Source organism: Pseudopipra pipra, chromosome 4 (assembly GCF_036250125.1).
Source record: "Pseudopipra pipra isolate bDixPip1 chromosome 4, bDixPip1.hap1, whole genome shotgun sequence".
Lineage (NCBI taxonomy): Eukaryota > Metazoa > Chordata > Aves > Passeriformes > Pipridae > Pseudopipra > Pseudopipra pipra.
In genome coordinates, this window is record NC_087552.1 from 53633497 (window position 1) to 53659634 (window position 26138).

The window sequence follows — 26138 nt, forward strand, 5'->3', positions numbered from 1 at the left end:
GAGAAGATACAAGGACTCCCTGAAACAACATCTCAGCCTTGGCCATATTGATCAACACAGCTGGTCTACTCTGACCTCCAATCAGGAGGTCTGGAGACACACCATCTATAACGCTGCTGATGCTTTTGAGAAAGCACGCAGGATCACTCTGGAGGAGAAAAGACAATGCAGAAAGAATCGTGCCTTGCAGAATATACCACCTAAGGAGTCTTTCTACTGTGCCTTTTGCCATCAGATGTGCCTATCTCATATTGGCCTTTTTAGCCACCAACGCGCTTGCAACAAACGTGGGTAGAGCCCTCCCCAAATCTTTGTCCGCAAAGCCCAGCCATGATGGTGATGATGATATGTCATGTAATTTATTAATTTATTTCTAATAAGAGTGTGTGTATGTGTGTGTGTGGGGGGGCGTGTCTGTGTATTTTGTTGCAATATGCGTCATTTGAGAAGGGCAGTTAAGTTTGATAGCATCAGAGATGTGAACTGTTCAGTTTATCAACACCAGCAGGGAAATCCCATAGGGACCCGGTTATGATAAAATGGGGTATGTTTGGAATATATTCAGAATACCATAGGTATATATTTTTTTAATTTATTAAAGTAGGAGATTGTAAATTAAATGAGAAGTCCTTATATGTACTGTGAGGACTTGTTTTAGCACCTTACAGTTTGTAGTCAGTAAGTAAAAGCACAGTGCTTGGTCAATGATACTTTTTATTGTCAATGTTATATTTGTTTATCTCCATGGGCAAATTTTGGAGGAAAGCAGAAACTCTTTTATTTGGAGGTTTTCTTGGTTCATTAGAGGAATTTTGCCAATGGAGATATCATATCAGTTTTATCTGTTGTTGAGTGACAGCTGTATTAAAAGGTCTGTGAAAAGGTTTGTCAATTCGCATGTCTACTCTTGTAGATTTTAAGGTATCACAGAAATGTTCACAACCTGTCTATCCTGTAGGAGTTTGGACACTTTTTTAGCAGTTTGTCTGGACTATGAATACTTAACAAGATCTTTGGTGTGTATGTAAAGCTTCAGCAAGAAAATTATAAAGATATGAATTCAGAAAACCATAGCTATACATGGTACTTTTAAAATTCACTGATCCTTCTGGTCTCCGGAGAACAGTCTTGGTAAATCTTCTAAGATTTCCACTCGTAAAGCACTTCCAAAGAAGAGTCCAGATGGCTACATAAAATTGTAATAGTAATAACTATGTTTAAAAATGTCCTTGTATGAACAAGAATTGCTCTGAGTGCTAATTTTAGGGTATTTATTTACTAACTGCTTGGTAATTTTAATTTTTTTCATGAACTAACCCATACCTTTTTTATTGAACGCTGTTGAAAAGTACCTTACATTTGAAAGAATCTTTCACCAGTAAAGGAATGTTCTTTGAGGAAATAATCAGTAATTGCTGTGTGTGGCAATTTGAGAAACAGTGATTAACTTATTTTTCATTAGTTCCTGTTAGGTAAAGGAACATGATTGTATCCTCCATATGACCACACAGTTTTGAGAAACAGAATGAAAGATTCAAATATCCGTATATTTTGCATTCTCTGTTTTCTGTTTTTTATGGGCAGTTGGGAGAGAATAGTTTTCTGTCAGACTATACCTGCTCAAAATACTGCTTTCATAGGTCTCAGCTGAATTTCCAGTTGCTCAGCAGTTCTGCAAATCAAAACCTAGAGCATAAAGTCAGGTACTAGGAAATGAAAAACGTATAGTGAAATGACTGTGTGCTAAGGCTTTTGATTTACACTGAGTAGAAACTGAAAAAGGCAAAGATAAGACCTAATTCTCCAGGATAGTGTCCAGTCACTTTAATTCTGTGATCCTCCTCTTCTTTTTTCTTTTTTTTTTTTTTTTGTATTTTGCAGCTTTCATCTTCACGTGTCCTAGTTTCAATCCCATACAACAAGCAAGGCATGAGCCTGATGGTGCATAATCAAGTAATGTAAAACTGTATTGATACTGCAAAATACACACACATAGCTGCTAAAGTGAGGATTCTGAATTACTTCTGTAACAAGTGAATAGAGAGATCTGTAACTTACATGAGAAGTAACATCTAAGGTTGTAACTACCTTAGAGTGTTTATCAGAAATGCATTTTTGAAACTAATCTCTTAGTTATTCCCACCTCTTACGTGTTGGCTTTCATCACAGAGCCATGTCAAAGTACATGTATCAGACTCCTTTGTAATGTAATGATGTGGAGTGATACAGAAAGGGATGTACTCCAGTAGCATATCCAATCCACTCCACTGCAGACAAGCCTACTACCTCATACTGACTAGAGCTGCTTTAAGTGGCCCTTCTTGCCTTCTGCTGTCTTCCTTCTTTTTAACCTTCAAAATTTTGAGTGCCAGGTTGTCATTACAATTTTTTTTTGCAATAATAGCTTGAATCATTTTCAAATGGCTCTATTATGGGAGGAAAGAATTTTGCTTCGTTAAGAACCTAAAACTGATGACGTGACTAGCTCACATAACAGATGAGCACAAAGCTACACAGTGAACATGCACAGACAGCTGGAATTCTGGCATCTGCTTGCTCATCAGGACTTGAGTTGGCAAACTTCATGTTCTTTTAACATCATTTTTTGTGCCTACAATTATATACTATATGCTTCATTGCTGTTTCATTTTGAGACCTCATTAGGAAGACTGTGAGAGAGTACATATGTCTTTACTTGTGGAAGTTTCTATTCCTGTCCACGATATGTGACTATCACCTGAAATCTATATTAAAATGTTTTAGGCCATGATGAAGGATGTAAGTGTCTAAAGATTTGAAAAGTACATGGTGATGCTAAGCCCAGTATATATATAAAAGGAGAGGAAACCAATATAAACTTGTGAAGAAGAATTAACACCATCAAAGCAATTTCTGCATTACTAGTCACTGTTTCTCAAACTCCTTAATACATAAAAATATCTTAATTTTTCATTAACATGGAAGCCAATTTTCCCGACATTTCTTTGTAGAAATTAGCATTTCTTAGTAGCTAGAAAGGCTGAAGTATATACCTCCAATTAATGAAGAGAGGAAACAAACTATGAATGCTTCATCTGAAGGATTCTAGTTACTGACTTTTAATCTCTCTGGAATAATTTGTTTGTTTGAAGAGAATCAAATGCCATGGAGTTAGAATGAAGGAAAAGTCTAAATCATGTTAAATTGTTAACAGAATTCTCAGATCTTGCAAAAATAGTCTAATTGTCATAAACATTGTGGTAGCTTCCCCAGGGAAAACTTAAAAGAGCTATTGCAAATTAAACAGTACATTCAAGGAACCATGTAAGGTCCTATTTGGAACTCTGATTAGAGATATTGTCATTAAAAGTCAAGAACTTTCTGTGTTTGGCTAGTAGGACAAGAGGAGTATCAGAAATATGAATGGTCTTTTTTTAAATTGATGGTAGGGTGGTAAGAAAGATAGCTGTTAAAAAGAAAAAGTACGTGTGCATTTATAAACACATATAGATACGTATGTGTATATATATTTGTTTATATGTAGTATAATATTAGTTTATTATCTCTTATGTCTTAAAATTATTTGAGCTTTATTATATATATATCTATGTGTGTGCATGCATACACACTCTTAAATATTGCATGAGCTCAAGATCTGACAGCTAAAGACAAAAAAAACTAAGGGACCATGGTCTCATAATTGACAGGAAGGAAACTAATGTGTAGTAAGAATACTCAATCGATGTAGTAATTTCCAAAAGCACTGTGTTCCCTGCATACACCAGCATTATTTTTGTAATTCGGAGTCCTGTACTTGTGTATTTTTCTTCAAAATAAGCTACAAATGTATATTTATATATGTATGTATATGTGTGTGTATGTAGAAACATAGTTTCTTGAAATCGTGGTAGCAGTTTTCCTTTTTCTCTGCTGCTGCTGTTATTCCCTTTGTCCTCCACCAAAAAAAAAATAAAGATAAAAATATGAAGTGATATTTTTAATATGAGAATAATAGTTAACCTTTATATGAGGGGTATGTGCAAAGTTATAATTGAGGTTGGATTTTTTGGTTGCATTTTTCTGAGATGTTTTCCTGATGCAAGGGGTTTTTTTTAATCAACTTTATATATTGTGGAGGTAATTTTAGATCCATGAAAGAGAGTGCATCCAAAAACATGATAATAACTGCCAAAAAAGTAAAAGTTGAGGCACAAAAGCAGCATCTTTAGAACTCCTCTGTTCAGATTATTTTGGTTTGACTAGACCACCAAGAATGCCAGCCCAGGTGTTACTACCGTAAAACTAAGTGAAGGGGAAAAATAAAAAAAGAAAGAAAGTAAGAAAAATATTCTACTATTCAGGTAGCAGAAGAAGAGTTTTTGTGGAAGAGCATTTTTGCAGAGAAAGTCTGTTCACTAACTGAGAGTCACAAGATTCAGCCTCTGATTTACAAATTTGTTTACAAATTACATAGAGAAAGATGCCCAATTCTGTCTTTTTAAGACAACATGCTGAAAATTAGGTGTCCAGCAACTCTGAAAATTAGCCTTGTTTAGATATACGCTGCATGATTTCATTCATACATAAGTGTTCTTATGGTGTTCATTTCTGTGTCTGTAAAGCAGTAGTGGTATGTTAGAAAAGGTGTGAGACTAATTTTGAAGCTCCTTGAATTTCGTCCAAAATAGACTTGAAGAAAGATTAGTAAAGCCTGTCACAGGGAAGGCAGTTTTGTACACTGAGAGACATTTTGTAGATACACATTAAAGGTATGTCTTAAAAAACCAGTTAAATAACTTTATGGTTTATATACAGATGGCAGGTTTTCATAGGTTATGTCTTTTTCTATTAGCTGCTATTATTAGCAGCTAATCAGAAAGCCAGTACTCATCTTGCGTTGGTATTTTTAGCCTTCAATCAACTGTGCTATTTAGTGAATACTTTTGATCTATTATTATATCTATAAGGAATTTGTTTGGGGTTTTCTAAAGCTCTTATTGTCAACCCATTTTTCAACCTTTCTTCAAACTTATGAAGATAGTATAAATACAGACATTTAAGTCATATCTATAATTAAATAATTTTTTTTTTAAAAATCTAACCCAATTCTTGGCTTTCTCTGTGCATTTTTTAATCAAACTTTTCTTCGCTTGTCAGAAAGTCTTAGGAGTTCAATGTATCTGAAACTATGAGCTTTCAGTCTGTAGAAGCAAGACAACTCTTATTCTGAAAAGATACTGCTTGGTCTTGCTGTCAGTATGTTTTGTATAGTGCTTGAATGGCCCTATTGTCCTTTTGTGCACTCAAAGTGAATGAATTTATATTTCAAAGTGGAGCACTTCTTTCTTCCCTGTACCAATTCCCACTTCTGTTTCTGAAGGAGAGAAGAAGACTACACTCCTGAAAGCGTATAAGTTCTGAGCACTGAAAATTAGATTCCTGTGTACCTGTCACTCACAAAGCCTGGTTTATGCCAAGTGTTGTGCACTTACCATAAAGAGCTTGTCTGGACCATTATGAAAATCACTCTAATGTATCTATGAATTCATTTAATTTGCCACCATCTTCTGTTCCAAAAAGTAGATTCCAGTATGTTAACGTTTCTGACATTCTTCACACTGAAATTCAGTACACTAAGTTCTTATGGCCTTGCTGAATGTAAAACATATAATGCGTTATTCTCTCTTCAGTGGGATTGTTCATACTGGGCACGTGTGCAGATTTTGGAGGGTTGGTGCTGCAGCTATGCACTTGTTTCTAGAGTGCTTTCTCAGTTCTGCTTTGTTAAGTTTGGTACAACAAAGTTTGGTGTGTGTGTGCTATCTTCATGCGGTAGGTGGCTTCCATACAGCCTGCTCCTTTTTTGCTTCAAGGAAACAGGTGCGACTAGTTGTTTGAAGGCATAAAAAAGAGACTGAAATGAATATACGATAGAAATTTTCAAGAAGGAACAGTATGGAATAGGTAGGTGAATGAAGTTTAGTTAATGGTTTTTATGTAGTGAAATTCTCAGTTGTCAGGCAAAAAAGCCCCCGCATACATGCACAAAAGGAACTCCTTTTTTTCACAGTTAGTATCTGGGAACTCTATAAAGTAGGATGCTGCAGAGACCTCAAAATATGTTTTGGAGTTTTTTTTAATTCCTTGAGGATGTGTCTGTCAGTGGCTAGTAAGTATGTCTGGCTTTACTGCAACTGTTTATTCAGGGACTTTCCAAGCTGAACGTCCTTAGATTGCTGGAAGCTTATTTGAGAAGATGAGAATGTACCTTTTCTTATTTACGTTGTTTTTATGACAGTTGCCAGTAGCAAGTTCCCAAAGGGAAGCTACTGTAGTAGGGAAACTTTTGATCTGGCTCCATATGATAGCTATTAGTTTTGGTCATCTCTGTTAATCATTTACCTTCAGTGAACTGTAATCTGGACCTAAAAGTATATTAAACTGGCTTCTGGCAGTCATTCAGCTGTTATTTAATAAACAAAGAATGCATTGCACTGTTCAGGTACAAGTATAATCTTGTTACCCGTCCTTTAAAAGCCAGGATTTCTTAAGGCCAATTATTTAAAATAATTGAAACCAATGAATGAAACATGCATCCAATTTACATCTCAGAAGCATAAACCATTTAATCCTAGAAAGTTAAAGGTTTTGGATTGTTTTGGTTTGGTTTCTTTTTTTAATTTTGCTGAAAGAAATTAAAAAAAATTGTATTTTTCTATCCTCAGTCTTTTTTTTTTTTATTTTTTCATGCTTCTGTTTTTCTCACTGGTGATATCTGCCTCTAAGAATACTTCACTGCTACAGAGGATGCTGTCAAGTTCATACTCAAAAGGAGATTATTCTGCCCACTCCTTTCCCATAGAACTGATTTTTGAGGATGAATTAGGGACTGTGTAGGCTTCACAGAACTCTGCTCTCTTCTAAGGCAGGTGTGTCAGTATGAAAACCTGTGATTTATAGGGAAATAGAGAGAGGGCTGAAGATGAAGAGGGAGAATAAAAATGTCTATGTTACAGGATATGAGTGTAGAAGAAAATTAGAAATGTTTAGAAAATACATTATATGAGTAGTGGCTAAGCCAGGTTACTTATTTAAAAGTTATTACTTTTTATAAAGGATTGTGCTGAAATCTGCATCTGGGTTCCCCGCTGTTACTGTCAAAGGTAATAGAATGTAAAAAAATCCAAAAATTCTTAATGAGGAGTCTGTCACGGAAACATTAGCTGATTTATCCCACAATATGTTTAATTAGTTTACATGTTTAATTTTAAAAATCTCATCCTTGAATGGGCACTACTGTGCTTTTTTGGGTATTATTCTCTTCAATGCCTCATGTGATATAATTGATACTTCCATCTTATGTCAGATTTAGCCTTAACAATCATGGATAAAATGATATTTTTATTTGCTCATATCTGAAATAACGGAATAAAATTAAAAGAGTTTTGTGAAGTATTTTCTCCATGTGAGCTTTAATGCTCAAAAATTTGAAAATCTTACAAAGAGAAGCTTGTCAGTGATGCAGATTTAAATATGTATTAACTAGAAAAACAATCCCCTCCGTACAGGCAGACAACTCAAGCTTTTACCCTTCAGTGTTTCAATTTTTATCAGTTCATACCTAGCTACTTGTTATGTGAGAGATAACTTAGTGAGCAGTTTGCAAGTGGTAAGATATGTGAATTTGGCTTTTTGCTTGGTTGATGAAGTTTGATTTTTTTTCTGTTGCAGTTGCTGTTTCCAAGAAGTATGTTAATATTTCCAGAAATTAACCTTATGGAAGTGACTGCCATTAGATGAACATCTAAATCAGTTTAAGAAGGAAATACTGATGGTGTTCCAAATAGATCAGAAATAACATATGTAACACATTTTCCAAAGTGCATACGTTTGAGAGGCCTTCACAAGAGCTCACTGAACATTTTATTTCCCAACTGTGTTAATGCAAAAGTTATTTTTATTTTAAGTACGTTGTTCCTTGCAGAAGAAAAAAACTCAACAATTTCTCTTGGTTTGAGGCAAAAATACTTTTTAATAATTGAGTCACAGCTAACCCTTTGTCTATTTTAGCTGCAGTATAGGACTTCTTTTCAAAGACATATTTAGTTCAGTCAATAGATAAGAAGCATGAGCAATCAAAGGTTTAAGAAAGAATTTTATATATAATGTTTTATTTTATTGAAACACTCCATCTAAAAGCAAGAAAAACTGCTCTCAATGGGAAGGATTTAGATATATAAACATTATTTAGACATTGAAGCATGATTTAAGCTAATTACTTCTGTAATTTTACATCCACTTTTTAATGCAATCTGTTGTTTAACCTTTTTATATTTTTTCTCTTATTAATAGTTAGAGTGTGCATTTTATCTCCTACCAGCAATCAAGTAAGGTCAATCTAGCACTTAGAAATGTAGTGTTTGGGCAAAATTTAGTGTAGGTTTATTTATGCATTAATGATTTAGAAGTAGCTTGTGTGTTGTGGCGAAAATGTCTGTTACTGACTTTGGTTTTTTAGACCATCCCAAAATAACTGTTCTATACATATTTGATTCTTGAATGATAAACCCCTGAATTTTATTATCTTTTCCCTAGGATTTTAAGACTGGATTTGGTATCACTTTGATCCCTATGAATGTGGCAAATGTAAAACAAGTGGATCGGGCTGCAAAGCAATCTTTTGAAATAATTACTCCTTATAAAAGCTTTAGGTGAGAAGTTTAATATTTACATTACAAAAAAATGCAATTAACTAATGCACTAAAGAAATACTTGCTTCATACTGCGGTGCCTTAGCTAGTTTGGATGAAGAGGCAATGTTTTTATTAAGAATGCTCAGAATTTTTTTTAAAAAAAGGGAAGGATCTTCTGTCTTTTGTTTACCTGTGTGCTTCAACTGTTAGCTCCCTGACTAGGCATATTATGCTCACGGATTCATATTTTTATATAGCCTTCTTTGTTCATTCTGTGCAAGGTCAAAAGAAAAAGAGAAATTCTTCTATTTTAACAACTTGAATGCATCCTAAAGAGTAATAAGCTGCAATAGTGAAATAATGCAGCATACATTTAGTATTAAGCATTTTATTTGAAAAGAATCTTTCATGTGCCATCCTGGCACATTTTGTAGAAATCCTGGTTGAAAGCAGTTGAAAGTTTTACTTAAGCTGATGCTGTGACTTGTAACGATTTTTAAGAAAATGGAAGTATATGCTAATAAAAGCCTTTTGTTTAGCGTTGTAGTGTTTCTTAAATGAAATCTCAGTAATGAAGGACAAAAAGAAATCACTTTGTTCTCCTGGGCTTTCTAAATATTAGCAAATACTTTCCTTTCATTCTCAGTCAACTAGCACGTAAATTAGTCTTGATCTGCATTTTGAATCTGTGGCTAGTTGGCAGATAGCTGGTTCTGTGACTTTTCCTAAGACATCACCATGTTGATGTTTATTATTTAATTTTTAAGAAGGATAAATTTAAATGAAAAGTAAGTCCATTTTTACTTGTCAGTAAGTCTCCATGGTTTCTTAGGTCATTCTATGCGTTTCCTAAAGTTCAGTCTTTAAATTAGGTACATGGTAACATAAAAAGATTGAAATAACTCAGGAATGTTATGAGACTGTTACAAAAGCTATGTAGCTTTTACTGCTAGTGGTTTTGTTGAAAACTGCATATGAAAACAGGGAGTTTCACTGATTAAAATACAAAATAATACATTCCATCTTAATTTTTATATCTTCATAAAGATTTTTTGACTGTGATTTTGGGTGTAAATGTAATAAATGAGAGACTACAGACTATGTTTAATTTGGCTTTAAAATAAAGATCAATAACACAGGAAAGTCAATTGTTTCAGCTTTACAGCAGAGTCGGAAAGAGAGAAACAAGACTGGATTGAAGCACTCCAGCAATCGATAGCAGAAACTCTATCTGATTATGAAGTAGCTGAGAAGATTTGGTTCAATGAATCCAACAGGAGCTGTGCTGACTGTAAAGCTCCCAGTCCTGACTGGGCATCCATCAATCTCTGTGTTGTCATATGTAAGAAGTGCGCAGGTAGAGTAATAAATGCCATATTTGCATATCTGTGTATGTCTTTGAATTGGCTTTTTTCATTTTTGAAGGGTTATCCTTGTGGAAGTTTTGAGAAACAAAAACTGAACATAACCTTTTTTTTTTTAATACCAGGGTCATTCTTATGCTAAAGCACTTCCATGCATAAATGACAGGTCTGTGGTGATTGAGTTCTCTCAGATGAATAACCCTTCACAATTAGGTGGAATTAAGACACACTAGCACTTCATGGGAAATGTCTGGTTTTTGCAAGGCTAGATGCCAAAGAATAACAATTTTCAGTGTTTAAATTTTCCATATTAATTTTGTTACATCTGGGCATATTTTACTGTCAATTGGAATAGCTTTTTCAGACTCTACTAAAAGTCTAGTTCTATCATGTTATATTTAAATATGTGTTTAAGCAGTAGATTCAAGGAAATAGTTTATAACTCTAGGCTTTCTTTCAAAACAAACCCTTCCAGAAGTATTCTACATGAGCCAGCCTTCTTTGTTTATACATTACTATAAAATGAAATTCAATTTTTCTTTTTCTTTTTTTTTTTTTAAAAGGATGTATTTTTGGTGCTTTTATTTTATATTCAAATGTCAAGCCCAACCTTTTTTTAAAAATAACAATTAGAATAAATCTATCTTCGAATTTTTTTTGTTATCTCAGCAGAAGAGAAACCCAATTTAAGTGCCTTAGTTAAGTAAAACTACTCTTGGATTTTCAGGACAACACAGATCTTTAGGACCAAGAGATTCAAAGGTTCGGAGTCTGAAAATGGATGCCAGTATTTGGAGCAATGAACTTATTGAGGTGTGTTGTAATAGTCTAACTCTTTGTTAGAATTCTAACATCTTGAAACCTACTGTATGTAAAGGAGTAATTTACTGCTTTACTTGGAAGAAAACTGAACATATAACTGCTAAATAACATGGTGCTGTTATAGTGAAGTCTATGTTTCTGAGCATAATGTACCTTTATGTATATAACAAATATTCATTTGTTTTGATAACAATTTCTCTTAGTATTTCTCCAAGTATCTATCTTTCTTTGGGAAAAAAAGAAATAAAATGCTTTTGGACAGCGGTCATGGTGGGGAGTATTGGAAAGAGGAAAAGAAAGGAAACTTCTCACTACCAATTTAGCTGCTTGGAGTATTAAAAAGTGGTGGTGGTAAGAAGTGGTGCTGATTAAGAGGGTTGAGCCATCAGTGTTTTTTGAAAAAAACACATGATACTCTTCTCTGAACTTTAGCTGGTATTTTCTGATATGTACTGAAGTGTTATAATTGATTAGCCTTGTAAATTTTAGCTGATATTAATGATAATTTATGACTACAGACTTAATTTGTAGATGACTGCAGGCAGTGACTGAGGCTTCTGTCTCCTGCAGGGAATTTTCTTTTCTTTAATGACTTTCTTTTTCAACTTTTAGTAGCTGGAAACTATTTGGAGGCCAGCTTCATATCCTTCATACTATTTTGCTCATTTTTTTTTTGTTGCATCTCATCCAGCTCTTTATTGTCATTGGAAATAAGAGGGCAAACAGTTTTTGGGCAGGAAATCTTCCTCCTGATGAAGAGCTGCATATGGATGCCCCTGCAGAAAAAAGGGTAGCATTCATTACACAAAAATACAAAGAGGGAAAATTCAGGAAAGCACCTTTTCTCTACAAAACCAAGGAACAGTTGAATAAGGTAATATGAACCATGGTTAAGCTCATAGTGCACTTTTTTATTGTATTGTATCTGTGTGCAGTTTGGTCATCTTGTTAAACTGATGAGAAATAAATTCAGATTCCTGAGTGACATTCTGACACAGTTGAATAAGAGTTGTTTTAGAGCCTTTACAGGCATAATTTCATGACTACTTAGTTTCTTGTTTTTTCCGTTAGTTTGTTTACAGAATGTTATGGTACTTATATAGTGTCTCTGTCTTCCTGAGCCATCAATGAATATGGATCTTTATATTTCTTCAAGTGCACAGTCTAGGGATGCAATTTAACACTTTGTTTCCTTAGATTCCTTATTAAGTCTTTTTTATATTTTGTATATCTGACATCTAACATGCAGATACATTAGATGATTCGTTGTTATCAGTGGTGAAAGTAGCTCATGCACTCTTACTTATTAGCTTGTAGCTTGTTGGAAATGAAAAAAGCTAAAATTAATTATTAAAAATGTGTGTTCTCAGTTTTTCCTTTTACATAAATAACAGAAGTTCTTTACAGTTATAAAATGGAAAATTATGTCTATGTAAATTCGGATGTACATTTGAGTGAATTCTAATAATGGTTAGTTTGAGTCATGAATGCATTAATTACAATGTTAATGGATTCAATTACATGAGTCAAATTGTCTCAAAGAGTATGCAGACATTGTCAGGAGGCAGTAACATTTCAAAGTTGTGGTTTGAACCACAGAGGTCTCATTTGTTTCAGTGTTGAAAAAGTAAGTGTTATTTTTTGTACATTTTACAACTTTTATGTCAGTTATTCACAGAAGTAGTTAAAATGAGGGCATATAAGTGTAGTTATCAATGAAACACCTTTAGCCAAAGCGTAGAACCACCTCACTCTATAGCTTGAATTTATGTTTTCTGCACAAAATAATTTAAATAAATATGAAATCATAGAAATTGTAATGGAATAAGTTGCTGTAATTATATAGCTATTTCTGGTTTTAAGGTTTTGGACCAACCTTCTGGAAAAATAAATAAAAGTTGGTCACGTTTTTCTATGTTTTTGTATACAAAACTAAAAGGATGTGAGGAGATCTTTAAATTTCAAGGAAGGTGAACAAGTATTAAAATACTAAGGAATAGTTGCCTTATGACTGTGACCATAGTTTTTAAAAACTACCTAGGAATTTTAATCTAATTCTTGGTAATAGAGTTTAAGGATCTAATCTTGTCCCTTTGGTTTAAGCTTTGAGGTCTGAAATAGTAAGATTTTTTCTTTAGTAGTTTGGTGTAAATAAACAGCAAGCTTCCCCTCCAGTTGTATTAATTCATGTTATCCTTCCCAAGTGAAATTTGTGACAGCAACGTCTTGCAGGGTTTGGGTTGATGATGTTTTTGTATTTTCTTGTTATTGCTGCTTTTTTCTAGATTCAGACCATGCTTCATGATTTCTCATACATTTCAATGTTTACAGTCTTTGAAAGTTCAGGGGAACCATATTGGAGGTGAAAGGATTTGTATCTTACATATGCTTGTTGCCAGTAACTTTCTAATTTAAACAGACTTCTTGTTTTCCTTCTCCATGAGGCCCTGTGTGCTGCTGTAGTCAAGCAAGACGTGCTAGAAACTCTGATGTTACTCTTTAGTGGGGCTGATGCTATGTGTGCCACTGGAGACCCTGTTTACAGTACTCCATATTTATTAGCCAAGAAAGCTGGACAAAGACTGCAGATGGAATTCCTGTACCATAATAAGTTCTCAGGTGGGATGCATTTCTTTCTTTTGATCTTCTAATTTTATGTTGAGCAAAAGGGAAGGAAATATTTTAGTAGAGAAATTGGCATTGCTTTAAACAATAGTGTTGTGCCAGAGGGGCAGTTGTAATGGTGTTAGTTAACTGGATTTCAGTAGTGCAATTTCAGTTGTGTACAAATTTGCTATTTTGCTCAAATGTCTTGTTTAGGACTCAAAAAAAACCCCAAAATGATAACTCATAGGTCTCAAACTCTTATTTATAGCCAGAAGAAAAACATCATCTTCTCTGCTAATATTATCTGTCTTTTACCAGGAAAAATGGATATATAGAGTTAACAAATATCTAAAGTGTTCATCTGGAACTTTTTTTTTTCTTAAAAATTATTTAAATTGATATCTACCCCTACTGCATACAGACCTGTTTTTTAACAAGCTTTCCTCCCAAAATAAAACTCGCCTCTTGAGCCTGAAATATAATCTATCCCAGAAAACTTTTTTTTCCCACATCATAGCTTCTGTTGCAACTTGGAGCACATGATAAACTTTGGCCATGAAAATCAACAGTTCTGGTTGCATGACTGTTAAGAGGCTCTTGAAAACAGAAAGGTGTTCTTAACAATAAATAAATAAATAAATAAATAAACAAACTGTTGAGTGTAGATGTGACTGAACTTACCTGTTAAAAGGGCTGGACAGTATCTGAAACAGTTGGGGGCTGAAAGTTCACATGCAGATTTACACTGGAAAAACAAATAGCTGTGTGGATGTAGGCCTGGATCACTTTCTGTTGTCTAGTGTCACTCTGCAAAGTAACACTTTATAGGCTAAACAATAGAAGTTTTAGTGGGAAACACAGGAATGAATGAAGTCTTTCTAGAGCAAACACAGTGCCTTAAATTCTGCCTGAGCACTTTTCAGGCCAGTGCCATGCATGGGGTCATAGGATGTTGATCTCAGTCAAAGTGCAATCATGTAACTATGGTTTTGGTTTTTTTTTTGCTAGCTATGATTTCAAGTAGTCCTAAGGCTGTAGGGAGAGAAGTTTGCTTGTCTTGGCTCTGTCTTTTCTACTTTTGACCTTCCAGCCAAAGCAGCACCACCATGTGCTAGTTTTTGTTCTTATTTTCAGAGAAAGGGAGGTCAATGCAGGTTGATGACGATTCTCAGAATCTTTATCTGTCTGCTGCCAGACTTGCTGGTAAACTCTATATAAGCCCTCAAGAGAAGCAATTCCCTTCTATTGAAATGTGTTATGTAAGGGATGAAAATGAAAGATCACTACATCAGAAAATCCTATTACCATGGGAAGCAGTGGTAGACAATGGCAGTGTTGTAACAGATGTGGACCAATGTTACTTTATGAATATGTAAGAATCTTTTTCTAATTATAAAAATAAATCCAGTAGCTTTTATCAGTGCTGTAGGAAAGATACTGCAGAGCAATTATGTATTTATGGATACAGTTAGACAGACCTGTGTAGAAATGGTTATAACTGACATAACCGAAGATGCATGTTATTTACTCCTTTGTCTTTTAATAGATTTCCCAAACTATGATACTTGTTTTGAAAGTGGCTTCTCTGAAGATTCTTCACATTCTACCTTTCTTTGTGAATTCTTATACAAAGTTTCTTCTAATGCTGCTAAGCTTCTTACAGAGAAAAAACTAAAAGAAGGTATTTCACTTTTAATTTATGTTTTTGAATAACATATGAATATGTATGATTTGGGTGAATTTTATTCTTTTTAACTTCTTGCATTACTCTTTGAAAGATAAGATGTCTTTGATATGACGTACCCTCTTTTGATTTAGTAGACCTCTTTCAGATAAAATACTGATTGTCTTGATGTCTTTATTCAGTAGTCTACAGAGCAAGAAGACTGAACTTCTGAAAAATTGTTCAGTCAACACAGTAACTGATAAATAAAAAAAAACTAGAAACACTTCTCACTTTAATTATATTTAGATAACTACCAAAAATTACTTTTCATCTAAAATGATTCGGTTACAGAAATCATTTGGAAGTATCACTGACGTTTTAGTAAGAATTTGAATGGCTAACACTTAGGATATTTCTCAAGTTCACAGATTTACAGAGTATTCCAAGTGGAAAGGAGCACGTCCATGAACTCTATGACAAATTGAGCTTTGTGGGGTGAAAACGTGTATATCACATGTAGTTATTTTCTTTTCTGAGAGAGAGGTGTTATCAAATAATTTCTTTGCCTTTTTCTCCCCATTTGTGTTCCTATATTTTTCTTCCATCTAAACAAATGAGTTATGTGGATTTTAAAATCTGTGCTGATTTGTCATTGAATTTATTGCTCCTAAAATCCTTACATGGCATCCTGCACTGGTATAGACCTTTTTTTGTATGATTATGTCCTTATTCTCATGGTGTATGCCTTTAGGATCCTTAGTGGAGATTAAAACATCTTAAAGCATAGAACTTCTGTTTAAATATGCGTTTGAAGGATCTGTATGTTAATGTGGCTCCGAATTCTTGAAAGCATTGGATAGTCAACAGAACTTATGCCTGATCACAGATATTTTCCGAACAACTTTGCAGTTTTAACAAAGATGCCTGTTGTGTCTGAGGACTGCTGCTGGACAGGACTCTGTTGAGGATTGCTCTGAAACTGCACTGAGCTTATTTGGGAACTACTTGAGTCCTCACCAGGCCAGAGGGAGCACCATTCTATCACTGGGGATTACAGTACTTGTCTAAATTTGGGCCTTTTGATTTTTTTTGATTTTTTTTTTTAATGCTCTTGATGGATAGGACTCCAAGCCAGAATCCTGTGAAGCTGTCTAACCGTTAGAGTTAAGTTCTTCTTCAGTTTTAGGAGTCTCTGAGGCGCTTGTCAGCCTTGCCCTAAGCACCAAGGGCTGAAAATTTAAGCGCTGTGTTTGTTGTTGCAAAGAACTGTTATCCCTTTGTGGGCCCTAATGGTAAAAGGACACTCAAGAAATCATTCAATGCTGTGAATTGAACTCAGGTGTTATACCAACCAGGTGTAACACCTGGAAATACAGTCTAGTTTTTCATTATGTGTGTCTCAGTGCAGGAGAGAGTAAACCAACGCAGTGTGTACTTCTCATTATTAGCAGCATCAGTTGTTTCAGCAGGGGTACATAACTTTTGAAGAAAGTTGTTAATTAACAGCTGTTGATATCAGGAGGAAGTGAGCTCAAATGTTGGTGCTGTTCTGATGTAGTGGATCAAAAAGTAAAGGTTAGTGGTTTAGTGGCTTGGGTTTGATTTTTGCTTCTTCTGTTTCTAGTGTAAAAGGTTTTATGGAGCCCTTTTAAAACCTTGATATTCCAAAATCATCCTTGAGAGTTGTAGCAGTTTAATGAATATTGAAGCAATGAGCTATTTTATAAAATAGGTGTTGGAGGGTGGAAGAGGGAAAGCTGGGGGACAAAAAACCCTGAACAATCAAAACCTTAAAGTTCAGTGCTCAACTCCTCTAAACGTATACATTTTCAAACCATTTCTCTTATGTTTATTTTAGTACTTAAAATGTGTATTTAGACAGAATCTAGATAGTACTAGATAGCAAATAATAGGATGCAAATAAATACTAATAAAACAGTAACAAGTTATTTATAAAACTTGTATAAATCCTATAGCAAACAACAGAAAAAGGAATTGGATGAAATATCAGATAACATAGTATGTATTTGCTAACTACAACTGGTTTTTTGTTTTTTTGTGGGATTTTTTTTCCAGATCTGTTTTACCAAACTCTCACACTTTGCCAGCCATATAGGAATTTTAAGACTGTAGAAAATAAACAGTATTTTCTCTTACAACCTGCTTCTCCGCAGCAGTGGTAACAGATGCACCTCAGATTATGTTCTGAGAACTAGATATAAGCTAGAATGAGCACATGAGTATTTCCAGTAGCAAGTAGACATTAATATGCTATGTTGTGTGCTGTATTCATATTTTAGGTCATAAGAGTGAGTAAACACTTGGTCAAAATTAAATATGCCAAATTGAAGTTACTCTGAAGACTTTCCTCCACCTTGTATTTATTGATTTTTTTGAAAAAACTTGCTTTGAAAAAACCTGACTTTTCTATGAATTCTTTAATTACAGATTGCAACAAAAGATGGTGCACTTTGGAAAGTGGCTTTCTGAGCTACTATGAAAATGATAAAACTACCACTCCTAATGGTATGATTGACATCAATGAAGTTATCTGTCTTGTAGTACAAAAGACAGACTTCTTTTCAAATAGAGGGTAAGATCCCAAAGTCATATTTCAATAAACAAACTCAGGTATTTCAAAGATTTTATTCTGAGTTTTCAGAGCTGTTGATTTTTTCTTGAATGTTGAATACGCAATTTAGAAAAAAAAGCTGAATTGTTTTATTTGACTTAAGAAATAAGCACTATGTGATATTTGGGGATTTTTAATTTTTTTTTTATAGTGATAGAATGAAAATGTTAGGGTAATTTAAAAGGGCAGCTTGAATTAGATACATCTGTTTCTTATTAAATCTGTAATGAATATTCTTAGTGCTTAAAAGGTTACATGATGATAAATCGAACAATTAATACTCATTTTTCTTTCTGGTATAGACCTCTGCCTCAAACCAAAGCTCTTGCTTTGTTTCTTCCATATATTAATGCAGCAGATTACAGTTCTCCACAATACTTTTGGATTTGGCCACAGAGATATTTGTCTTTGAAACCCATTCTTTGTCCTGCAGCTGAGGACAGCAGTGTAACTGATGAACATTGTGTTAGTTTGAAGATAACAACTTTTTTTTTTCTGGTTTGCTTTTCTTTTATAACTCTCTCATATCCCATTTGTAAATTAAAAACATCACATGGAGATTGACCTAAATCTGAGTTGCATTCCAGTGATACTTAGTTTCTTTAGGGCAACATTTTTGTTTAAATTTTACTTTGGATTTGTCTAACAAACTCCATAACACTTGCTTTACATTTTTTAATGTCTATGTGTGTATGTAAAATAAAAATATCTTTCTTCAGTATAATACTGTAATGCTTTTAGTTAAAAAACAAAATTATCTGCAAAGAAAACATAGTCTATTCAGTAAGCTTCTGGAAAGGATAAATAATGATGGGAATAAAGGACTTTCACCAGAAAAAAAAAAAATCACTTCTGTCCTCAAATCTAACCTATTGCTGTCTCCAAGTGGCTCTGTTTTAGGATAATGCCTAAATTAAAAACATGTTGGCTGAATGCTTCACTCTTCACAACTCCCGTTGTGCTTTACCTGTGATTGGGTAGTTTTATGAGAAATTTCCTAAGATTTGATGTTTCATGTAGTTGAACAAGTGGTCCTCAAAAATGCCTGTTCTATTAGTCAGAATTAAGTGTTTATATAATTTTCAAAGTGGTTACTGAAAGTGACACAAATTACTTATGTTCAGTTCTCCACATTTAGACAAATCTCAGTCTCCAGTATTGAAAGGTAAAAGCATACTCCATCTATTTGGAATCTAGACAGAGGGCACAAACAAAATCATGCTATAAATTGGTGAACCATAATTTGTAAGTTAAAGACTGACCGTAAGTTCAACATGATATTTACTTTCCAAATTCCTCACTAATTTGAATTGGTTTGCTTTTTCTTCTTTTGCTATCCTTATTTGAGAATTAAAAATAGAAAAACAGAGTCCATCCGTTTAAATAATGGTATAATTTTTAAAAGAAAAAACCCAAGAATCTACTTTAAAAAAGCTTTTAAGAACTTCTTGAACTACAGCAACTTCAAAGCTTAGTCATACTCATCTCGGTGATGGCAGGTGATACAAGTAGTGGCAGTGACCACACATTTCACCCTAGCAGATCTGGGCTGTATGACAGGAAAAGTCTCCTCATTAGAGGAGTGGTGGAGGACAGGAACTGGTTGCTGAGAAAACTAGTACTCTCCATCATTGATGGTTTTCAAAGCTTCTCATTGCTGTTCTAATCTATAGCTAGTGATAATCCCTTTTTGAACAGATTAGAGCCAATAATGTCTAAAAGTCCCTCTGAACCTACATTTCAACTTGTTTGAACTTCCTATTCAGTGAGTTGGTCTGCTTATTTTAAAGAAAATATTTTGATTTCATCACAAAAATATACTTGCTCAGATCGCATGAACTTGCAAAAGTGAAAAATTCCCTGTGCATTTTCAATGACTATATGTAAACATTTTTATTAATTCTGGAATTACTGAAAAAACTATTATGCCATCGCCTCTAAACATGCATTATTGACTTGAAAAGTACTTTGATCCTGTTCTGTTATAAAGTACTCTATTATTAGCTGGGCTGTACTTGTAAGATTGGAAGAAAAATGCAGGGGGATTCCATTCCATATGTATGAAATAATGAAAAAATACTAAAATAAAACTCTTGTGTGTCTACTGTTATGAAGGCTAAATACAGCTGCCTTTTTTCTCTTGCTTGCTTTAGGGACATCTTTACCTTTGAAATCTACTTAATGTCAGAACGTGTTTTTCAATTTGGAGCTGAAACTGCATATTCACAAAGAAAATGGACTTGGGCAATAGCTAAGGTAATACTGATAATTATCTTTTCCAGTTAGGCCAGGAGCATTTGCACAAAGAATAAAGTGTCATTGTTAGCTTAAAATCCTCTCAGAAGCTATTCTTGATGACTGCTGATCTATCCTGTGTGTGAGTGTTTCTTGTGCAGCAGGAAGAAATAATTTCTGTGATTTAATGTTTGAAACAAGATAATAAAATAAAATGAAAAAGGAATTGAAGCAGCATTTTAATGCCGACCTTAAGAATATATTAAAGGTGCTCTACTATAAAGACATATTCTATATGAATTTATTTCAGCAAAGTTGTTTATGGTTGCGCTTCTTTTATTTGCTGCAACCGATTTCATAAAGCAATACCATATTTTATTAACAAATATTAACAAATGTTAATAGTCACATTACTAGTTAAATCAATTGTCGTTTAAAAAGCAAAAATATTTGAATTGGAGAGTATGAAGGCAAAAAATGTTAAGCTTGATTTTGTATTTTAGATTTATTGTAGATATGGGTTTATGAATGATATATCTGGAAGTCTTATTTTTTTTACTGTGACCTTCACCCTAGAATCCTATAGATTTGCAATGCCCTAATTTTGTTTTTTAGGGGCAGAGGGTTTTTTTTCTTCATCTGACTCACCCCATTTTCTTTGGTAGCATTTTGTTCCCCCTGTGGCTGAATCCTTGTTAGAGAGAGACTTTGACCTGATTGGCCAACTGTACTACAAAGATCGCCATAACCTGGATCAGTGGAGAAAAGGCTGGTTTGCCATAGAGAAGTCAAGCCTTTATTTTTGTCTTGAAATGGCGAATGCTGAAGAAGATTCCATATATCTAAGAAGGTTGCAAGAACTAAGTAAGAATTATGTTTAAGGTGTAGCATTCAGGAAATGTTCTACGGGATTAATTCACTGTTAAGGATATTCTATTACATTTCAAAATAATAGACTTTGGGAAGCTCAGGAACTATTCCTTCACATGAGCCAGATGTTTTTCCCACTCTTATCTAAATATGGATTTGGTAAAGTTCTCTCTTGGTGTTTTTTTTTCCTACTTTGTGGCACACACTAGAGAAATTTTTCACAGCTTTATAATGAATGAAGGCAATTTTTATTTCAGTTGCAGCAGTATCTTTCTTACAAGAATACAGAATTGAATAACAATATATAAACTTTTGGGATTATTGTCTCATATTTTTGACAGGGCAGAAATACTGCTTGCAGAATATTCTTGATATGATTGACAGGTCTAGTTTTAACATACTCAAATATACTGGAAAAGGATAATTCTCTCAGAAAACTTTCACAGACTAATAGACTTTTCTTTTTTCTATTAATAAATATTTTTTGGTCAATATCATGGTGTGGAAAGATAAGAATATTTGTTCAAATTGTCTTCTAAGACCAATTTTATATCATTGTAATTATGCTCTGAATCCTCGAAGCGTATCTGCCCTACTTGTTTTCATATTGAGCAAGTCAATTGGTTATCTAGGAAAGTAACTATAATTTGAGGTTTTATACGAAAGTAACATAGAGAAGATAATTTAGCTCTTTATTTATGGTCCTCTTTATAAGTGCTGTCAGATTTTGGACTGTTTTGTAGGAACTTGCCTAAATGCCATTGGGCTTTCTACTGTTTATATACTACCACCTTATATTTGCCATCAATAACACTGTGAAGGTGGTTTTTAATCAGTAATCTTTTTATGCCTCTAGCTGGCTTTTTAACTTGTGAATACTTTTTGATCTTGATTCAGAATTAAAAGATTAGGCAGTAGGAAAACTGTTTGTGATACTTATTTTGATGAGGCAACTGTAATTGCTTTTACCACAATCAGGTTAGCATCCAAAATCTGTGCCTATCCCATGTATAAAAATAAAACAAATTTAACTTTCAGTTAAGAATTATTTTTGCTTGCATTTTTTAATATTAGCTGTATTTCTTGGAAATGTCTCTACTCCTATCTTTTCTTTGATTTCTGCTTTCCTCAAAATAAATCTACTCTGCTATTAGTACTGATTTGTTTAACTGAAACTTGAAAGATAATGGAACATTTGTGGAAGTATAGTCACTTAGCTTCTTGATATTCGACTCAGTAAATGTAGGTGTTCCAGGAGTATGTGTGATACAAAACCAGCATATAACATGCAATGTGTTTATTGAACTTCATTGATATTCAGAACTTTACTATCTCTGGGAATTAGTTGAAATAAGATGTGGATTATATATAAGACATAAACTCTGAGAAATTCACTTTTCAGAATTTTGAATTAGTAAGCAGGTTACATTTAATTTACCATTTTTAGTATAGAGCACAGTATAGTTTTATAAGCACTGTTACAGGAAACTATCCAGATGAATTTTTTGTATTATGTATAAGGTGAGTGTTTTACAGGGTGCTTTTTTTAGCAGTAATAGCATAAGGCGACATAAAAATGGGTGGCGGTGATCTTCACAGAAAAACATAGAACTTGTGTTATGTTATTGTAAATGCGTGCAGTGATTAGGGTGCAAGTAAATTAATATATTCCAAATTTCAGCTTACTTCTGGATCATTATGTCTTCTAAAACTTGTATTTACAAGTTTAGTATAATAAAACACTGTAGCATGTTTTCACATTAAAAAGTACATGTTTAAACTGTCTTCATAGTTTTGTATTAATTATTCTTCTAAATGTACTGTGCTACTTTGTGGAGTTTTGTTTCTATTATCAGGAGTGTTCTTTATTTGTAAAGTTTAATAATTCCATTCTCCTTCTGCCAGTAAAGATCATATTGAAAAATCACACCTATATGTATGTGCATGTATGTGTTTGTCTGTATGTGTCTGTGTAACTCATGCGAATGTGTGTGTTTTGTTTTCAGCAACCAGTAGTGTGATGCAAAATGGAGAGAAAATAGATGTCCTGCTGCTCGTTGAAAAAGGAAGGTAAGGTTCCTATCTGAGTAAAGGTTTGATCTGGTTTTATATTGATATTTTAGAATTCTTGTGTTTAAGTCTTGGAGTTTTTTCGCTTGGGGTTGTTAGGAGGAGAGTAAATTTGCAGACTTTTTAAATGAGGGAAAATCTTTGTGTATTAATTACGTTTTATGTCTATGTCAGGAAATTCTAACAAGCACTACTTAATTAAAAGCAGTTTTCCCACTGAGAAAATTATTCCCAGATTAGTCTGCCAATAATGGTTTCTTCAAAAGGACCTAACTTCTTTTACTGTGTAAAAACAGAGTACCTTTTTGGAGCATTAACTACATTAATCACTCTTATGTCTCAGAATTCTGTGCCTTAATCTATGTAGGTCAGGTTTGAGCGGATATGAATGAGTCCCCGGGTTAATCTTATTGTAATGTCTGATCTCAGTTAACACCATCCTAGCTAGGAAAAAACATATGAAACAAACATGATCCATATTTGCTTCCAAGTAGGTAATATTCTGTGGAGATGACTGTGTCGTATTTATAGTGATATGAGAAGTTGAAACTTGAAACGAGGTAGGTTATTTCTGCCTCATATATAGGCAAAAATTCAAAGATGAAAGTAAAAATTATGGAAAATAATTCTTAGTTTGTAATAGATTGGGGCTTTTTTATTTCGATAATGGATTATTGGGTGTCTGTATAAGAAGTAGTAGAGTGTTTACACAGTCTCTTGAACAGCCAATAATAGGTTAATAAATGAACTTTTTTTTTTCTCTTTGTCCGGCACACAAAAAATCCCTACAGATACCTTTGATATCTAATCAGGGTTGGAGTAACTTGTTGGAGAAATGCATTGTAGCTTGTGAGTTCTACATTTTAACTCTTCCCAGGATACTGTATAAGTTTCAGAATTCAGTAAGGCTATGAAGGCTAGAAAGAAACACTTTTTCTTGGGGATTTTTTGCTTGTTTGTTTGGTGTTTTGTTTGTTTGGTTTGTTTTTTCTTTGTTTGGGTTTTTTGTTTTGTTTTGTGGTTTGGGTTTCTTTTTCCAAAGAAGTATATTGAAAGATGCAACATTAAGTAACCTACATACACCAACCAGTGAATCAGAGGTTTCCTATTCAAGATGTAGTCCAATAGATGGATCTAAACCTTGCATCTAATTTCTTAGGTGTTAGTGCTGAGCAAAACTCTTACCTCCAAATCAGCGTTTATTTCTTTATAATATATCTGTCATGTAAGGGTAGGTTTTCCCTGAACCGCTTTAATAATTTAGTGGAAATTCTGAACTATTTGAAAATAATTTCACCAGGGGCACTGGCGGATTAATGGTGGACATAAATATGTTTAATTTTTCTTCACTGAAGTCTGCTATAAATAATTTAAATGCATAGTGTACACTTTATCTTAACCATTAAAAGCCATATGGGTATGTAAGCTTTGGCATAGTGATTCTTGCTTAGGATATTACTCTAAAAGTATCCAGATTTTCAATGCAGTTGTGTGAGATTGCATCTTAAAGTGATAAGCAATTTAATGTGTGTGTGTGGAAAATGATTAAGTTTAAAATCACCTTTGTCTTTAGACTCAATTACTGTAAATTCAAATAAAGCCAGCAATCCTCCTTGTGCCCCTTTAAACTCTAGATAAAGTAATTAATACCTCTGTGACATCATCAGCATCAACTAAATGAAACATTGCAGTTTCTAGTTTTTCTGTTTTGTCTGTCATTTTATATCAGTGCTTCTCTAATGTTAGCTTTGGCATAGATTGATCACTTGGAAGAGACTCTGTATAGCTGATGGCTTCCTTGTTAATTTGTTAGTCGCTTAAATGCAGGATAAATTATAAAATAGAAAAAAATAGTATTGCAAGAATTATATAAAACAAGTATGATTTTTCCAAAATTAAGAAAAGTTTAGGGAAAAAAAAAGCAAACACCTTAAACCAAAGAAAAAAGCAAACCAAAACCAAAACAAACCCATCTTCCTTTACATAAAGACATAAACGTGGTCAATATCTTATATCTTGTTAAATTTCATTAGAATAAATTATGAAAATTCCTTGAGAATTTTCTTACTGTCTTTCCATTTCTTACAAATACTTATGCCTCTTTTTCAAATCTCAGTCATTGGGTTGATTAATTAGGGAAAGTCATACATTTACATGTATCATATATCTTTTTTGTTAAATACTGTAGGCAAAAGAATGGCTTAAGTTGTTAAAAGTGGACTTCACACTTAAGAGTGATTTCATATGCAAGTAAACATTTTCAGAACTGTAAAAACTTCAAGTCTTCTGAAATAAGTATAATCTAATAAACCTATGAAATCTTGATTATTAAAAAAATACTTAATAAATTTGGGGTACATACATTTAACATTAATCTGATCCTTCTTTATTCAGAAGAAGAATTTACAATTGATTTTGGCCTGTAATGTACATAATGCTTTCCTGCTTTTATGAAATACAAGAATTCAGAAAGAATACTACCAAAAGGCATGTGAGATTTTTCTGAAGTGTCTTAGACATGAATATGATCCACTCCTACCCCTTCTTTTTTCCCCCCTCTTCCTTTGCCCTGTTTTCTACTTGGGACCCTGCTGTCCATTTATTCTCTATCTGACATGTTCAGCTAATGAAGACTACCAGCCCAGAAATAAGAAGTGGTAATCATAATATACATTGCCAAGTAGTAACATATCATGAGAGGCTCAGCCATGCTAAGATATTTCCAAAACCACAACACTGCTTCACTTTTTAAGATTGTTGTCTTTTTTGAAGATCAATGTACTTGCTAAATTTTCATGATAGTTCTAGACCACTTCTAACTCTACATTATTTTTTTTCAGATCAGTTAATGTTTATATTTGGGTATCTTTGCTAAAGTAAATTATAAAGGAACACACACTCTTTTATGGCACTTATTGGTATTTTATTGCACTCTGGTCTCTACTGGAGCATATTGTCTGGGCTGTTAGAACTGTCTCAAACTCAACTGGAAATCTTGGCTTCTTGCAACACTGTTTTATGCCATAATCAGATGATCATTTGTCTCTTCTTGCGTTCCACTTTCATAGTTGAAATGCGGCTTGACGTTTTGCTAGAAGTGGCAAACCATTTTCCAGACTTCTGTGTGTGATGCTTCCCTTAGTCACATAGAGCTGTCCTCTCATGTGCTACATATTCAGTTTGGATTTTTTTTTCCTTGA

The 26138-nt window shown here is 33.7% G+C and overlaps 1 protein-coding gene across 1 annotated transcript in view; it reads left to right on the plus strand.

Moving 5' to 3' along the window:
- ARAP2 (ArfGAP with RhoGAP domain, ankyrin repeat and PH domain 2) overlaps nt 1–26138 on the plus strand; it is a 119636-nt gene that overhangs the window by 47989 nt on the left and 45509 nt on the right. The window contains exons 11-20 of the mRNA XM_064653048.1: nt 8575–8690; nt 9830–10029; nt 10764–10849; nt 11550–11732; nt 13303–13477; nt 15012–15146; nt 17580–17724; nt 19917–20019; nt 20664–20862; nt 22875–22938. Of these exons, the coding sequence (XP_064509118.1) occupies nt 8575–8690; nt 9830–10029; nt 10764–10849; nt 11550–11732; nt 13303–13477; nt 15012–15146; nt 17580–17724; nt 19917–20019; nt 20664–20862; nt 22875–22938 (1406 nt within the window). The remainder of the gene's footprint in view (nt 1–8574; nt 8691–9829; nt 10030–10763; nt 10850–11549; nt 11733–13302; nt 13478–15011; nt 15147–17579; nt 17725–19916; nt 20020–20663; nt 20863–22874; nt 22939–26138) is intronic.